This window comes from Pan troglodytes, chromosome 12 (genome assembly GCF_028858775.2).
Source record: "Pan troglodytes isolate AG18354 chromosome 12, NHGRI_mPanTro3-v2.0_pri, whole genome shotgun sequence".
Taxonomy (NCBI): domain Eukaryota; kingdom Metazoa; phylum Chordata; class Mammalia; order Primates; family Hominidae; genus Pan; species Pan troglodytes.
Genome location: NC_072410.2, coordinates 85,800,421 through 85,817,886, shown reverse-complemented (window position 1 = coordinate 85,817,886; position 17,466 = coordinate 85,800,421). Strand labels below are relative to the sequence as shown.

The following is a 17,466-nucleotide window of genomic DNA, read 5'->3' as shown; positions in this document are numbered from 1 at the left end:
ACCCAAAAGTCAGTGAGAAAACAGGCAAGACAAAGTACCTATCTCAGGTATCTAAAAGGCTGAGTGGAGTTCAAGTGTAGTGAGCTATGATTGCACTCCAGTCTGGGCAACAGTGCAAGACTCTGTCTCTAAAAGAAAAAGGAAAAGAAAGGAAAAGAGAAAAGAAGATAAAATGTTCAGAAAGTGACTTGCTTTTGATAATACTTGCTCAGTCTGTTACACTGTGCGGTAAAACTTGGTGTTTAAAATTTGCTAAATGCTGTGGCAAACATTCATTTTGTGAATTATCTATTTCGTACGGTAAAATGCCCACTACATGAGAGAATGGCATCACTGTAATTATGCCTAATTCATTTTTGTATCCCCTGCAGCACTTAGCTTGATGCCTTATACACAGTAGGCATTCAATAAATATTTGATGAAGGAAACTAACCATCATAGCCAGAACTTGAGGTTCTGTAATTACAAAACATAACTGAAGCCAAATTATAGCCATTAAAAAAAGCAGAATATTATATTACATTTAAACATTTTAGTGAACCTTTAAATGAGAATTTTAATTCTGTTAACAACTAAAATATACATAGCATAATTTAGTAATTTGATATGAAAGCTAAAAGATCCATCAGAAAGATAAGGACATTTTGGGAAATGCTTAGAAAATGCTGTGATTTTATTCATAGTATATACACCACAAAACAGACACTTTCCATTATTCTGATTACTTCAGAATTTAAAATCTGCTTGTTTTTCAATTGATTTTTTTCATGACAGATGCTGAGTTCTGACCCATTTTTTTCCCGACAATATCAATAGGCTGCCCGACTACATGATACAATTGATTTTAGCATTTAAATTTAAGACTATGGCTCAGTGTTTGAAAAATAAATAAGTTAACAAAAGAGAAACATTATTAGGAGGAAAATGAAAACATATTCACCACATGATAAAAAAAATCACTCCTTAAAAATCAATAAGTGGTGTGAGCATTATTTCACTTAACCTACTTGGAAGCACTATAATACCAATATACAAATAAAACAGAACTCATAGGTAGCCTGGAATGATACAGTGGCCATCACTAATTAGGGGCTAGTTGACAACATAAATACAAATAAATGAAAGTACAAATTAAAAAAAACTTGTTTTTAGCTTAATTGTTGGTGCAGAATGTATGGCGGGGGCTGGTTGTCTGGCAGCCGCTTTAGCTTTGCTCGCTTGGCTTGCTCGAACGGCAGTTTCTAGACGCACTTTCAACTCAGGAGCAGCCCCCATTACTGTCTTGAAAGCATGTGGATACAGAGGTCCAATATGCATTAAATTCTGGAGTGCAAACTCATGAAGATCTTTGGAAGCTGAACTTGCTGAGGCAAAAGAATTTTCATCCAGCAGGTAAGATATCAAAGTGGGAACTAAAAGAGCAAGTAGCTGGACTCCTGTAAATAATAAAGTATGAAAAAAGATCACAAACATAAGGATTATAATAAACTTTAAAAACTAGGCAATTGCCATGGAAGACTGAACATAATAAAATATAAGTACACATGCACAGCCTACTTTAGACCTCAATAACTCATAATTAATATTAAATATTTACTAAATGTCCAAGCTGGAAACCAGGTTTGTTAATATTGTATATTTTACATTTATATTAATTTGCTTTACTTAAAAAAAAATGGGCCAAAGGTTAAAAAGTAATAAAACACTTTACAATTGCCACCTGGTAGAATGTATCTTGAGAGTAAGATTATAAAATTTTTACAGGCATTCTAGAATCAGGAGATTGGAGTGAGGAACAGAAACCTGAAAAGCATCTATTTACCATTATTTAACTAACACTAGTTGTTTCTTTCCTCTTTAAGTAGAAATACAATACAACTTTTTTCCTATTTCATCATCCCCCAAAACTCACAGTGAGGGGAAATTCCTCAAAACTAAGGGAATACATAAGCTTACGGTTAAAAAAACAAGAACCTATGTCCGACTGATATAAATTCCAAGTCCTTAAAACAGTATTTATTTGGAGGCTTCATCTCCTTTTGTTAGTCTTTTGTCTTTACTTATATTAACAACTCCATCCTGGGATATCAGTTTCATTAAAGGTGATTTTTTTTTAACAATTAACCTTTATATGTAATTGTGTGTGTGTATAACATCTCATAATCACATTGAGAATTACGCTTTCTCCCCCTTAATTACTGTTAATTTTTGTAGAATGACAACTGACGCAATTGTAAGGCAGGAGGAAGCATCTGGTAGAGAATGTGTGACACTCACTGATGTCAGCAAGGACAGTGATAATAATCAGTGAAGCCTTTCCAGAATCCCAGTTCCACCCTGGACCTTACTCCCTATTTTCTTTCCCTGCTGTATTTTTTTCTTCACAGCTCCTATCAATTCCTGCATCTAACTATAGATGTTATATCTACATCTAAAATTGATATATCCATCATCACTATATAAAATTGCACAAAGATACATGTCTACATATAACAGACACAGATACATATATATATACACACACACACACACACGTATAGGGGACGAGAAGTGTTTATTGTCTGTGTTTTCCTACCAGAAATGTAAGCTCCATGAGATCAGGGACCTTTGCCTGTTTTATTTCATGAGAAATTCTCAATGCCTAGAACACTACCTGGTACACAGGCATCCAGTAACTATGCTTTGAATGAATAAACATACACACTCTTTCTCTTGGCAACTACCCAGAAGTTTCCAATTAATTGGATTTGTTTCCATATTAAGTTTTCAGAAAAGAGGTAAAAAGCTTATTTTTAAAGTCCCAGGTAAATCCTCCAATCTTCTAGATTTAGTTCAATTTCCCTCATGTAGAATGTTAATAGTATTATAGGGGTAGGCGCGGTGGGCTCATGCCTGTAATCCTAGCACTTTGGGAGGCCAAGGTGGGCGGATCCCCTGGTCAGGAGTTTGAGACCAGTCTGGCCAACAGGGCGAAACCCTGTCTCTACTAAGTATCCAAAAAATTTGATTAGGCGCGGTGGCTCATGCCTGTAATCCTAGCACTTTGGGAGGCCGAGGCAGACGGATCACCTGAGGTCAGGAGTTTGAGACCAGCCTAACCAACATGGAGAAACCCTATCTCTACTAAAAATACAAAATTAGCCGGGCATGGTGGCGCATGCCTGTAATCCCAGCTACTAGGGAGGCTGAGGCAGGAGAATCGCTTGACTCTGGAAGGCGGAGGTTGTGGTGAGCCGAGATCGTGCCATTGCACTCCAGCCTGGGCAACAAGAGTGAAACTCTGTCTCAAAAAACAAAACAAAACAAAACAAAAAAACCCAAAAATATTAGCTGGGTGTGGTGGCACATGCCTGTAATCCCAGTTACTCTGGAGGCTGAGGCAGGAGAATCGCTTGAACCTGGGAGGCAGAGGTCTCAGCGAGCAGAGATCGTGCCATTGCACTCCAGCATGGGCGACAAAGCGAGACTCCCTTTCAAAAAAAAAAAAATGTTAATAGTATTATAAAAGCTGGCTTTCATAATAAAAATAGAGAATTATAAAATATATATAAAATTATCTTCAGTATATTGGCTTGCTAAATCGGAAGAGGTTTCAATAGTAGGTTTTCAACAGTAGGTTGAAAATTAAGGTTTTGGTTTTAACAATTTTAAAATATAACTGGAGGCCGGACGCAGTGGCTCACGCCTGTAATCTCAGCACTTTGGGAGGCTGAGGCGGGTGGATCACCTGAGGCCAGGAGTTCGAGACCAGCCTGGCCAACAAGAGTGAAACTCTGTCTCAAAAAAAAAAAAAAAAAAAAAAAAAAAAAAAAAAAAATATATATATATATATATATATATATATATATATATATAAAACTGGAAAAATATAAGTTATTTAAGTATTCATCAAATATCTAGAAATATGCTAAGCATTATAGGAAATGTTACATAATTTGTTTCTACCTGGATTCTTTTATTATCTAAATGAAAACAGTAGACAGCACATAGAACAATTAGAGCACTAAGTGCTAAAAAATGTGGGTAGCATTTCCGTATAGAATTTACCAAGAGAATCATGAAACTGAGGAATACTTTGGGATTTTATTTGGTTGGTTACAAATACCAAATAAATTCTATGAAGGGTAAGATCGGAGTGAGCTAAGTAATTAGGCAATATTTCTCAAAGAAAAGATCTAATGTAGGTTTAATAGATTTGTATAAGAAAAAAATAAGAGAAAACCAACTGAGGAAAGTGAAAATAATATGAACAATGTAAGCGATTAAAAGGAGCACAGAAAGGAAACTGGTCTGGTCAGGTTAGTAGGTACACGTTGGGGAGCAGAAAAAATATTTTGAAAAGCAAGCAAAGATGTTCAGACTTGATGCTGTAAGGGAAGAGTAAACTTTTCCAAATTCTTAAGCAAAGGAGAGATAAAATTACTTTAGGTAAATTTGATGGGGAATATCAGCTAGGAAAACTATTATAGTTATCTATTTAGGAGGTGATTAGATATAAGAATAAGGTGCAAGTTTCTCTTGAAACCTAGAGAAATTTCAGAAAGAGATGGGACAAGATTTGAATAATAGATTCAATAAAGATGATGAACAAGGAGTCAAATATAATTCTAATATTTTTAGCTTATAACTTTGGTCATGCAGGGTGAAAAAACATATACTGCCCATTCTTATACCGGATACTGTAAAGTTGACAACAAAATTAACATCTGTAAATGGGATGAAAAAAGTTGAATGACTTAAATTCAAAAGCTGAAAATTTACCCTCCGGGAATCATGTAACTATGTAAAATATGAAGTGAAGTATAAAAATGTTGCCATCAAATTAATATGATTTACATTCATTCATTTATTTGATGGTATCCTCCTAATAAGTGTCATCTTATTTCACTAATGAGACTTGTGTGCCTTTGGTTTTTTATGGCATTTATTCTTAGATTCAGTTTTAATTTTAAAAACAGGCAAACTGCTTATTCTACCTCTTAAAAGTCTTGTTAGAGTACAAAACATCTGTTATCTGAGTAGTGAAGCAGTGCATTAAAAAAATGAAGAAATCACAATGGTGCCTTTTTTTGTTTTTGTTTTTTTTGAGACAGAGTCTCACTCTGTTGCCCAGGCTGGAGTGCAGTGGTGTGATCTCGGCTCACTGCAACCTCTGCCTCCTGGGTTCAAGCGATTCTCCTGCCTCACCCTCATGAGTAGCTGGGACTACAGGCATGTGCCACCACACCTGGCTTTTTGTTTTTTTTTTTTTTTCAGTAGAGACGGGGTTTCACCATATTGGCCAGGCTGGTCCTGAACTCCTGAACTCGTGATGCACCTGCCTTGGTATCCCCAAGTGTTGGCATTACAGGCGTGAGCCACCACACCTGACCAATGGTGCTGATCATTGCTACACCTCATTAATAATGCTACAAATTGGTCTGGTTGATAGTTGAAATTACAATGCTTTGGTTGTTTTATATCTTAAACTGAAAAAGGGTCATTTATTTCAAAGACATTGCTAAAGCCTAACTAGCTATTAAACTATATTTAATTATACAAATGATATATATATTCTTACTGTCAAAAAAATCAAACAATACAGAATTTAAAAAAAAGTTCCCTTCCCTATCTGTCCTCATGCTAAATTTAATTCCAAATTAGGGTGCCTGTAAAGGAATTGATCCCAAGAGTCAACTCAAAAATATTTTAAATACTAGAACGCAATAAAACTTAGTGCTGGGATTACAAAGTGAGTAAGATTCAGTCCTCATCTTTATGGAATTTACAATTAGTAAAATAACAATACAAATAAAGTTATTTTGATTTGCCAAACATAGGCCATGTCAGTCATAAAATTTTTCCCTAAATAACCTATATTGTTACTAATTTCAACTAAATTTATCAACTTCTCCAAACACTGCCTTTTCTGACTTTCCTAATTTTGATGTTGTTTTCATGCAACATAGTAATACTTGCTTTTCTTTTGCCTTCTATAACCAGTTAATCATCAAATCAGATAAACCTTTCTTCCACTTTCTCCTCTGCATTCTTTTCTTCTACTGGCATAGTTCTGGATTATTATTTTATAGAGGAGCTATTGAAATCGCTTTTCGAAAATCTCCACTACTTTTCCAATTTTCTGTGAAATGTTTTTAAGAGAAGAGGAAAAAATTTTTAACAGAAAAGAAAAAACAGGTACAGTTTGTAGGTGGAGAGCAATCTGACAATATAGATTAAAAGTCTTTTTTTCTTTTTTTTGAGATGGAGTCTTGCTCTGTCACCCAGGCTGGAGCCCAGTGGGGTGATCTCAGCTCACTGCAACCTCCGCCTCCCGCGTTCAAGCAATTCTCCCGTCCAGTCTCCCGAGTAGCTGGGATTACAGGTGCATACCACGAGGCCTGGCTGATTTTTGTACTTTTAGTAGAGACAGGGTTTCATCATATTGGTCAGGTTGGTCTCGAACTCCTGATCTCAGGTGATCTGCCTGCCTTGGCCTCCCAAAGTGCTGGGATTACAGGCATGAGCCACCGCGTGCAGCCAATTTTTTGTATTTTTAGTAGAGATGGGGTTCCACCATGTTTGCCAGGCTAGTCTTAAACTCCTGATCTCAAGTGATCTGCTTGCCTTGGCCTCCCAAAGTGTTGGGATTACAGGCATGAGCCACTGTCCCTGGCCAATTAAAAGTATTAAAATGTGCATTCCCTTCTCTCCAGTAATTTCACTCTTAGGAATCTGACAGAAATAATTTAAGAATAAAGATGCTCATCTCGGCCAGGTGCAGCGGCTCACGCTTGTAATCCGAGCACTTTGGGAGGCTGAGGCAGGTGGATTACTTGAGGTGAGGAGTTCAAGACCAACTTGGCCAAGTTGGTGAAACCCCATCTCTACTCAAAATACAAAAATAAGCCAGGCGTTGTGGCACATGCCTGTAATCCCAGCTACTCAGGAGGCTGAGGCAGGAGAATCACTTGAACTTCAGAGGCGGAGGTGGCGGTGAGCCAAGATCGTGCCACAGCACTCCAGCCTGGGCAAGACTTTGTTTCAAAAAAAAAAAAAAAAGCTTCATTTGTGATCTTGAAAAATTAAAAACAGCTTAATGTTCAATCATAAGATACTAGTTTAAAAAGTACAGTCTGTCTACAATTAAAAATCATATTTTGAAGGACAAATATTGTGATAAAATCAAAGCTTAAGTATTAAGGGAATAAAGAAAATACATTAAACTGCATAAGTCTCTGGTTAAATGGATGTATGCAGTAGTTTTTCATTAAATTAAAAAAAATTCTAAATAACAAGTTTTGAGATATTTTAATAATTATGTTTGGTATTAATACTTAACTGGTTATATTTGTTATAAAGCTTTTATACCTCTATTATGAAGATTAGAATGTATTATTTTAAAACCCTATGAAATGGGCACGGTAGCTCACACCTATAATTCTAGCACTTTGAAAGGCCAAGGCGGGTGGATCGCTTGAGTCCAGGAGGAGTCAGAGACTAACCTGGGCAACATGGCAAAAACCTGTCTCTACAAAAAATACAAAAATTAGCCAGGCATGGTGGCACGTGCCTGTAGTCCCAGCTACTCGGGAGGCCGAGGTGGGAGGATTGTTTCAGTGCAGGAGGCGGAGGTTGCAGTGAGCCAAGATGGTGCCATTGCATGCCAGCCTGGGTGACAGAGCAAGACTGTCTAAAAAAAAAGAAAAAAAAACCCTATTAAACATCTATATTTTTCCTAGATCTTAAGGGATGCATACATTCCTAGAAAAAAAAAAATCGCTGTGTTGAAATGCCATTGGCAATTCATTTGAACTTCCTGCTCAAAAACAAACAAAGAAAAAAATCAACTCACTACATTATGTAACAGAAGCAAAGGCCTGTTTTTTTTTTCTTTTCTTTTTTTTTTGAGATGGAGTCTCGCTCTGTTGCCAGGCTGGAGTGCGCTGGCGCGATCTCGGCTCACTGCAACCTCCAACTCCCGGGTTCAAGTGATTCTCCTGCTTCAGCCTCCCGAGTAGCTGGGACAGCAGGTGTGCACCACACGCCCAGCTAATTTTTGTATTATTAGTAGAGATCAGGTTTCACTATGTTGGCCAGGATGGTCTCGATCTCTTGACCTCGTGATCCACCCACCTTGGCCTCCCAGAGTGCTGGGACTCCCAAAGTGTAAGCCACCGCGCCCAGCAGGCCTGTTTCTAATATCAAATAAAATTTATATACAATACAGATCTTCATTCTGAACTAGTAGCTTTTTCTAAGAATATACTTACTGTTTTGTTCTTCACCAAGAGCAACCAATGTTTCAAGAACTTTTATTCCTTCTTGAACTGCTAAAAGCTCTATGTTACTGGCTGGTCTGTTTCTTTCAACAGCTTTTAGCTTTTCAACCACTATTGGAGCTAATGAATGAATATAAGGAGTTGAAAGGGCACGATTGGAATGTTGGAAGACTGAGAGGAGAAGCTGGTAACATTTGGCTTGAACCTATATAAGAAGAACATATTATCAATTAACATGTGTATAGTTCTTATTTGCTCTACAATCACATTGCATCTTATTATGTACTGAAAATAAGTGATACTGCAGGACAAAAATGGAAATTACATTTTCTACTTAGAGAAATGGAGTAGAATAGAATTTTCTGACAAAAATTAGTCAAAAATGTTCATATATTTTAATGACCAAATCACCATGCTTATACAATTCCTGTATTTTTATTTTTATTTTTTTTGAGATGGAGTCTCGCTCTGTCGCCAGGCTACAATGCAGTGGCACCATTTTGGCTCACTGCAATCTCTGCCTCCCGGGTTCAAGCGATTCTCCTGCCTCAGCCTCCCAAGTAGCTGGGATTACAGGTGCGCACCACCACACCCAGCTAATTTTTGTATTTTTAGTACAGACGGGGTTTCACCATGTTGGTCAGGATGGTCTCAATCTCCTGACCTTGTGATCTGCCCGCTTTGGCCTCCCAAAGTGCTGGGATTACAGGTGTGAGCCATCATGCCCGGCCAATTCCCATATTTTTATACTGTGAAATAAGTTAGAAATCAGTTATTCCCACTTCTGTTTTTAATTCTTCCTTTAATGTACAATTGTCCCTCCCATTTTAACCAAATATATTTAGTAAGGAAGGTTAAATATTTGAATGATCTGAAACAAAGCTATAAAAATACATTGCTTAGATATCTCAAAACCACTTGATTCCCTGGAAATGACTGTTAACAATGTAATGTTTCCAGACCTAGAAAATAAAGTCTTACTGGCTCCACTTTGTATTAGAAAGGCTTCAGATTAACACTTTTTTAAAAAAATGAAGGAAGGAAAGAAGGAAGAGAGGGAGGGAAGTCCCACCAATATATGGGACAGAGTGGAAGAAAACCATTTCAGTGCTTTGGTAGAATACAAGTGGCTAAATCTGGCTAGACACAAGAAAAACCTGAAGAACATTTTAAATATACAGATCCTGGAGCCACCTATCTGGAGACTCAGAATCAGGAAAGACAGTACTGGAGTCCAAGAATGTTTCCTTTTTTTTTTTTTTTTTTTTTGAGACGGAGTCTCACACTGTTGCCCAGGCTGGAGTGCAATGGCACAATCTCAACTCACTCCACCTCCTGGGTTCAAGTGATTCTCCTGCCTCAGCCTCCCAAGTAGCTGGGATTACAGGCGCATGCCACCACACCTGGCTATTTTTTTTGTATTTTCAGTAGAGATGGGGTTTCACTACAAGCTGGTCTCGAACTCCTGACCTCCTGGATCTGCCTGCCTTGGCCTCCCAAAGTGCTGGGATTACAGGCGTGAGCCACTGCACCTGGTCTTCAAGAATGTTTCTGCTTTTTAAAATATCTGACGTGTAGCAGGCTTGAGAATCAAGTTTAGACTCTGACATTGTAAAATAAAAAATCTTACTTTCTAGACAAACTAGTTTCTAGCAGGTTCATTAAAACGTCTAATAATATAAGCTTCTCCTTTAATGTCCTTAGCGTCATTTAAATAAACACTGGAAAACATAATCATAGACTCTTGTCTCTACCAGTATGCCCTGGGGTTAATCAAATATTTCAGATATTGAAGAATTTCTACATATGTGAATAAACATACACATGTGTTCTAGTGCTTAAACCCAGTGATTTGTTTCAGTTTTTCCATTTAAAAGCCATAGTGCAAATACTTAGCTTTTCATTATGTATCACATATTTTAATGAATCAATCTGACATTTTCCTGATAAAGGGAAATGTTTTTATCTATGTCTGTGTAACGTGTAACTTACCCATGGGTCGCATGAATTTAATGCATTTTTAAATCTGTTCATGCAGCCATTCTGTAATGACTGGACTCCTATTATTTCATTACTAGCAGACCACAGGAAGAGTGCAATTGCTGTTAGCATGCTTACTTCATCAGGTGTAGGTACAGAGTCTTCTGAAAATGAAAAATGAAAGAAGTGTGCTGTTTCTAAAACATTTTGGAATTTTATTTATTTTTGTAGAGAGAGACGTTGTCTTGCCATGTTGTCCAGGCTGGTCTTGAACTCCTGAGCTCAAGTGATCCTCCTGCCTTGGCCTCCCAAAGTGCTGGGATTACAGGTGTCAGCCACTGTGCCTGGCCAGAATTTTAATCTTGAACAATCATCTCTCTCTCCCCACAACATTTACAGTAGTACTTGCCTTAATCTAATACAGTCCACAGACAACTGTAAGAAGTTCAATGTATAACGTTAAATGTATGCAGTTATATTTAATGCTAAATTATTATAAAATATTCTAACTAATTTTAAAATCCAGAGTACATTTTTAAGTGATATCTCCTTTCAATTTAGTAAATATGAAAACCTGTAAATTCCATATAACCATTAAAAAAATCGGTTGGGTGCAGTGGCTCACACCTGTAATCCCAGCACTTTGGGAGGCCGAGGCAGGCGGACCACCTGAGGTTGGGAGTTCGAGACCAGCCTGACCACAAAATTAGCTGGGCATGGTGGTGCATGCTTGTAATCCCAGCTACTTGGGAGGCTGAGGCAGGAGAATCGCTTGTACCGGGGAGGTGGAGGTTGCAGTGAGCCAAGATTGTGTCATTGTACTCCAGCCTGGGCAACAAAAGCGAAACTCTGTCTCAAAAAAAAAAAAAAAAAACTTGGACAATTTCCTGAAGACAGTGTTCTAAGAATTTTAAGGAATTTCTTGCCATTACATTTATTCAGGAATAGATACAACTTGAACAGAAATACAGTACGTAATTAGAAATACTAGAAATATGAACATTTATTCTAAAGAACAATATTTCTGAACATATAAAATACGAGTTCCAAACATTTTGTGATTATCATTTCTTCAGTAAAACTGATCCCTACCTTTTGTGTAAATTTGACCTATTTTGGCAACTGTAAATACCCAGTGATAATCAGTACTTTAGAAGGATTACAAACATATACATGTGACATGCTAACATTATCTCATAATAAGGGTACCAGCTTTTTGTAATATGGAATAAAGGGTTAAGAACAATAGTCTAGAAAAAGTCCATTAACTTAATGTAAAGAAATAAAGTTTAAAAAAAGAGATGTCGGCTGGGTGTGGTGGCTCATGCCTGTAATTCCAGCACTTTGGGATTTCTAGAACAGACTGGACAACATGGTGAAACCTCATTTCTACTAAAAATACAAAAATTAGCTGGGCATGGTGGCGCACGCCTGTAATCTCAGCTATTTGGGAGGCTGAGGCTACAGAATCGCTTGGATCCGGGAGGCAGAGGTTGCAGTGAGCCAAGATTGCACCACTGCACTCCAGCCTGGGTGACAGAGTGAGACTCAGTCTCAAAACAAACAAACAAAAAAACAAACGAAAGAGATGTAAAATTTGAAGGATTTAATCAATTTATAATAACCTGAGTCACGAATGTTAAAAACCTGAGAACCCACCCAGACTAGGCAGCTCACTCCTGTAATCCCAGCACTTTGGGAAACTGAATTGGGAGGACTGCTTGAGCTCAGGAATTCAAGACTAGCCTGGGCAATATGCTGAGACGCTGTCTCTACAAAAAACGAAAAAATTAGCCAGGCTTGGTGGTGCATGCCTGCAGTCCCAGCTACCTGGGAGGCTGAGGCACGAGGATCACTTTAGCCCTAGAGGTTAAGGTGGCAGTGAGCTGCGTTCATGCCACCACACTCCAGCCTGGGTGACAGAGTGAGACCCTGTCTCAAAAACAAACAAACAAAAAACCTAAAACAAAAAAACCCTGAAAACCCCATCATAGGAAATTTATTTTACGTAGAATATAATCTCTTACTCAGAGTTGGCAATGCTGCAAGCAATTTTTTATCAAAAATTATTTTATATTCATTTTTTAAAAATTAATTTTTTTTCTTTTTTCCCCCGAGAAAGAGCTGGAGTGCAGTGCCATGATCATAACTCACTGCAGCCTTGAACTCCTGGGCTCAAGCAACCCTCCCACCTCAGCCGCCCGAGGAGGTGGGACTACAGGCATGCACCACCATGTCCAGCTGAATTTAAAATTTTTTTATAGAGACAGCGTCTTACCATATTGCCCAGGAAAGTCTCGAACTTCTGGCCTAAAGCAACCCTCCCACCTTGGCCTCCCAAAGTGCTGGGATTATAGGTATAAACCAAGGTGTCCGGCCCCATTTTATTTTTAAATTGTGATTTTAAGAAGATTGGGCATCTAAATATGATTTTTCTACTAAAAGGAATCAAGGCTTTTGGAGAAGGGGCTGATTCTAGAACAGTGAGGGGGAAATACTCAGTCTGCTACATCTTGGGGCTAGAAAGTATGGAAGTGCTCAAGAAATAATGGGGCCACATTGAAGTAACAGTAAGGGACCCACTGAATTAAAAAAAAAATTATGGGCCGGGTACAGTGGCTCATGCCTGTAAATAAATCCCAACACTTTGGGAGGCCGAGGTGGGGGGATCACCTGAGGTCAGGAGTTCGAAGCCAGCCTGGCCAACATGGCAAAACCCCATCTCTACTAAAAATACAAAAACTAGCCAGGAACGGTGGCGGACACCTGTAGCTGTATCTATTTTCTTTGATACAGCTGTGTTCTTTTCTTTCTTTCTTTTTTTTTTTGAAATGGAATCTCGCCCAAGCTTGAGGGCAATGGTGCGATCTCAGCTCACTGCAACCTCTGCCTCCTGAGTTCAAGCAATCCTCCCACCTTGGCCTCCCAAGTAGCTGGAATTACAGGCGCCTGCCACCATGCCTGGCTAATTTTTGTATTTTTTTTTTTTTTTTTTTTTGAGGCAGAGTTTTGCTCTTGTTGCCCAGGATGGAGTGCAATGGCGTGATTTCGGCTCACCGCAACCTCTGCATCCCTGGATTCAAGAGATTCTCCTGCCTCAGCCTCCTGAGTAGCTGGGATTACAGGCATGTGCCACCACGCCCAGCTAATTTTGTATTTTTAGTAGAGACAGGGTTTCTCCATGTTGGTCAGGCTGGTCTTGAACTCCTGACCTCAGGTGATCCACCCGCCTCAGCCTCCCGAAGTGCTGGGATTACAGGAGTGAGCCACCGTGCTTGGCCTAATTTTTGTATTTTTAGTAGAAACGGGGTTTCACCACTGAGGCTGGTCTCGAACTCCTGACCTCAAGTGATCAACCCACCTTGACCTCCTAAAGTGCTGGGATTCACACGTAAGCCACTGCGTTTGGCCTCTTTCTTCTTTCACCTATTGGTTAGTAAGTGAATTTTTTCTAAGAACTCTTTGTATATTAATGATATCAACACAGACATAAATATTGTCAGTTTTTCAGCTGTCTTTTTTTCATCTACCATTTAATGTAAGGTGTTTTGATGGGTAGAAGTTAATTTTTTTGTTTGTTTGTTTGTTTTGAGATAGGGTCTCACTCTCTCACCCAGACCAGAGTGCAGTGGCACCATCATGGCTCACTACAGGCTTGATTTCTCGAACTCAAGTGATCCTTCTGCCTCAGCCTCCCAAATAGCTGGGACCACATGTGTGTGCCACCATGCCCAGCTAATTATTTATTTTTTATTTTGTAGAGACAGGGTCTCACTATATTGCCCAGAATGGTCACAAACTCCTCTGGTCAAGTGATCTACCTGTCTCAGCCTCCCAAAGGGCTGGGATTATAGGCATGAGCCACCACACCCCATCTAATTTCTATATAGACCGAAACAGTAAAATTGTCCTCTGCGACATCTTTCCTTGACTTACAGTTAGTCCTCTGCCATTCTTTTTTTTTTTTTTGAGACAGAGTCTCGCTCTGTAGCCCAGGCTGGAGTGCAGTGGTGCGATCTCGGCTCACTGCAACCTCCGCCACCCAGGTTCATGCCATTCTCCTGCCTCAGCCTCCCAAGCAGCTGGGACTACAGGCGCCCACCACCACGCCCAGCTAATTTTTTGTATTTTTAGTAGAGACGGGGTTTCCCTGTGTTAGCCAGGACGGTCTCGATCTCCTGACCTCGTGATCCACCCGCCTTGGCCTCCCAAAGTCCTGGGATTACAGGCGTGAGCCACCACGCCGGCCAGTCCTCTGCCATTCTAACATAAAACATTCACCTATATTTTCTTTGTTTTCCTGTTTAAAACATTTTATGTTATTATTTTATCTGGTACTTGTTTTGATTAATGATATGAGAGCCTAAATGAAATTTATTTCTCAAACAGCTAACCAATGTGCTTTTATCATATATTATATTTTATCATATATTACATTCTCATGTGGATGAATGTCTGTTTCAAAGCAATCTGTTCTGTTCCACTGATTCTTGGGCCTACTCCACAGTTTTAGATAATGTGGAAATGTTTTAATAGGTGAGATGACAAATCTTTCTTTACTATTCTTTGTTTTCAGTTATTTTATATTTTCTTTACAAAAGAAATAAACCTTGAAATAAAAAGTCAATCAGAAGAAAAACACAAAAATGTAAGCATTTCACCAAAAATTAAACATAGACATGAAAAATGTTAATGCTTACTAAGAAAATGAGCAATGCAAATTAAAACCATAAGACAGTATATTTTACCAAACACAGCAAAATTAAAAAGTCTAACAATATCAAATACTGGTGAGAATGTGGGAAAATACAGATTATCATGCTCTGCTGGTGAGAGCGTAAATTCACGTAGCTATGTTGGAGGTCAATTTGGCAATGTCTGATGACATTGAAATGTACCATCGATTCTACTTCTAGGTGTACATCCTAGAAAATCTCTCACAGCACACGTGCATGAGAAATTTGTAAGGATGTTAACTGCAGCAATCTTTGTAACTGGGATAAATTAGAAACAACAAAAATATCATTGACAGGGAAATGAATAATAATTGATAAAAACATATGACAGAAACTATATAGGAGTTAAATGAGAGTTTTATATATTCACATTAACAGATGTAAAAAAAGTTATTGTTGAGTCACAGAATGACATGACATTATTTATGTAAATTTTAAAACAAATATATATTGCTCATAGTTATCTTACTCTCTATATAACACATATATAAATATATATTTAATATAACTGACACATACTCATATAGAAAACATACTTATTTATATAGATAGATATTTCTAAGAAAAAACATAATATCAGGCCGAGTGTGGTGGCTCACACCCGTAATCCCAGCACTTTGGGAGGCCGAGGCAGGAGGATCACGAGGTCAGGAGTTCAAGACCAGGCTGGCCAACATGGTGAAACCCCGTCTCTACTAAAAATACAAAAATTAGCTGGGCGTGGTGGTGCGTGCCTGTAATCCCAGCTACTCAGGAGGCTGAGGCAGGAGAATTGCTTGAACTGGGACCTGGGAGGCGGAGGTTGTGGTGAGCCAAGATTGCGCCACTGCACTCCAGCCTTGGCAACAGAGCGAGACGCCATCTCAAAAAACAGAAAAACAAAAACACCCGAAAAAACATAATATCAACATGTAGTTCCATGTGGGGGTACAATGGAGTAGTGACAGGTACTTCAATTTTCTCTCCTGTTTTATTATTTTTATTGTAAAACAACAACTTGAAGAAAACATAAATATATTAACACATGTAAATTCTGGAGAGAGGCCGGGCACAGTGGCTCATGCCTGTAATCCCAGCAACCTGTGAGGCTGAGGCAGCCAGATCACTTGAGGTCAGGAGTTTGAGATCAGCCTGGCCAACATGGTGAAACCCCGTCTCTACCAAAAAATACACAAGTTAGCCAGGCATGGTGGCGCACACCTGTAGTCCCAGCTACTTGGGAGGCTGAGGCATGAGAATCACTTGAATCTGGGAGGCAAAGGTTGCAGTGAGCTGAGATCGTGCCAGTGAACTCCAGACTGGGCGACACAGTGAGACCCTGTCTCAAAAAAAAAAAAATTCTGGAGAGAGATATACATGTATATATTTAAAACCTCCTGGCTGGGTGCAGTAGCTCACGTCTGTAATCCTAGCAACTTTGGGAGGCCAAGGCGGGCAGATCATGAGATCAGGAGTTTGAGACCAGCCTGACCAACACGGTGAAACCACGTCTTTTATTAAAAATGCAAAAATTAACTGGGTGTGTTGGCAGGCGTCTGTAATCCCAGCTACTCAGGAGGCTGAGGCAGGAGAATCACTTGAACCCGGGAGGCGGAGGTTGCAGTGGGCTGAGATCACGCCACTGCACTACAGTCTGGGTGACGGAGCGAGACTTTGTCTCAAAAAAACAAAACAAACAAAAACCCCAAAAAACAAAAAACCTCCCAGTATATTTATATATATATATTTTTTTTGAGACAGAGTTTCAAAAAACTCTGTTTTTTGCTGAGCCTGGAGTGCAGTGGTGTGATCTTGGCTCACCGCAACCTCCAACTCCCGGGTTCAAGCAATTCTCCTGCCTCAGCCTCCCAAGTAGCTGGGATTACAGGCATGTGCCACCATGCCCGGCTAATTCTGTATTTTTAGTAGAGACGGGGTTTCACCGTGTTAATCAGGCTGGTCTCAAACTCCTGACCTCAGGTATCTGCCCACCTTGGCCTCCCAAAATGCTGGGATTACAGGCGTGGGCCACCACGCCTGGCCCCAACATGTTTATAACTATTAACACAAGGGCATTTAGAGTCAACAATCCAGAAAAGAGTATTAAAGTTCACATCTGAAAGATATGACTAACATACCTCTCTGAGATGATTCATTGTTATACAGCAGTTTTCTGATAAGCTTATTCAACTAATTCATTACTTAGGGAACACATATCCTAACTAACTAAAACGTTTAAAACTGATAGGTTACCTGGTTGAGAATATTCCAGGATGCAAGCAAGCGTGCTACGAATCAGAGCTGTCCATTGTTTTTGAACGCCAGCCTCAGTTTTGGCCATTGAAAGTGTCACAATACTTTTAATCCCTTGAAGAGCTGCACTGACTGGTGGAGGAACCTGATTATCTGCAGACTTTATTGCTGTGTCTTTCAATATTCTTGCGATTAAGAACAGAATTGTGGGCAGGATTGTCATACATCCTGAAAGAAAAACAAATCAGATTACCTCA

At 39.1% G+C, this 17,466-nt stretch overlaps 1 protein-coding gene across 9 annotated transcripts in view; it reads right to left on the bottom strand.

The window, feature by feature from the left end:
- Positions 1-652: 652 nt before the first annotated feature.
- The window catches only part of HEATR5B (HEAT repeat containing 5B), a 102,708-nt gene continuing 85,894 nt past the window's right edge, over positions 653-17,466 (bottom strand). For 5 of the 9 annotated variants that reach the window (XM_063789145.1, XM_515406.7, XM_054677775.2 and 2 more), the window contains 4 exons: positions 17,210-17,437; positions 10,254-10,405; positions 8,253-8,466; positions 653-1,436 (listed from right to left, as the gene is read on the bottom strand). In XM_063789145.1, coding sequence (XP_063645215.1) covers positions 1,132-1,436; positions 8,253-8,466; positions 10,254-10,405; positions 17,210-17,437 — 899 coding nt within the window. In that variant the 3' untranslated portion in view covers positions 653-1,131. Of the gene's footprint in view, positions 1,437-5,232; positions 6,122-8,252; positions 8,467-10,253; positions 10,406-17,209; positions 17,438-17,466 lie in introns of those variants that run through there. The other 4 variants (XM_009442290.5, XM_063789144.1, XM_054677774.2 and 1 more) reach the window with 4 other exon arrangements.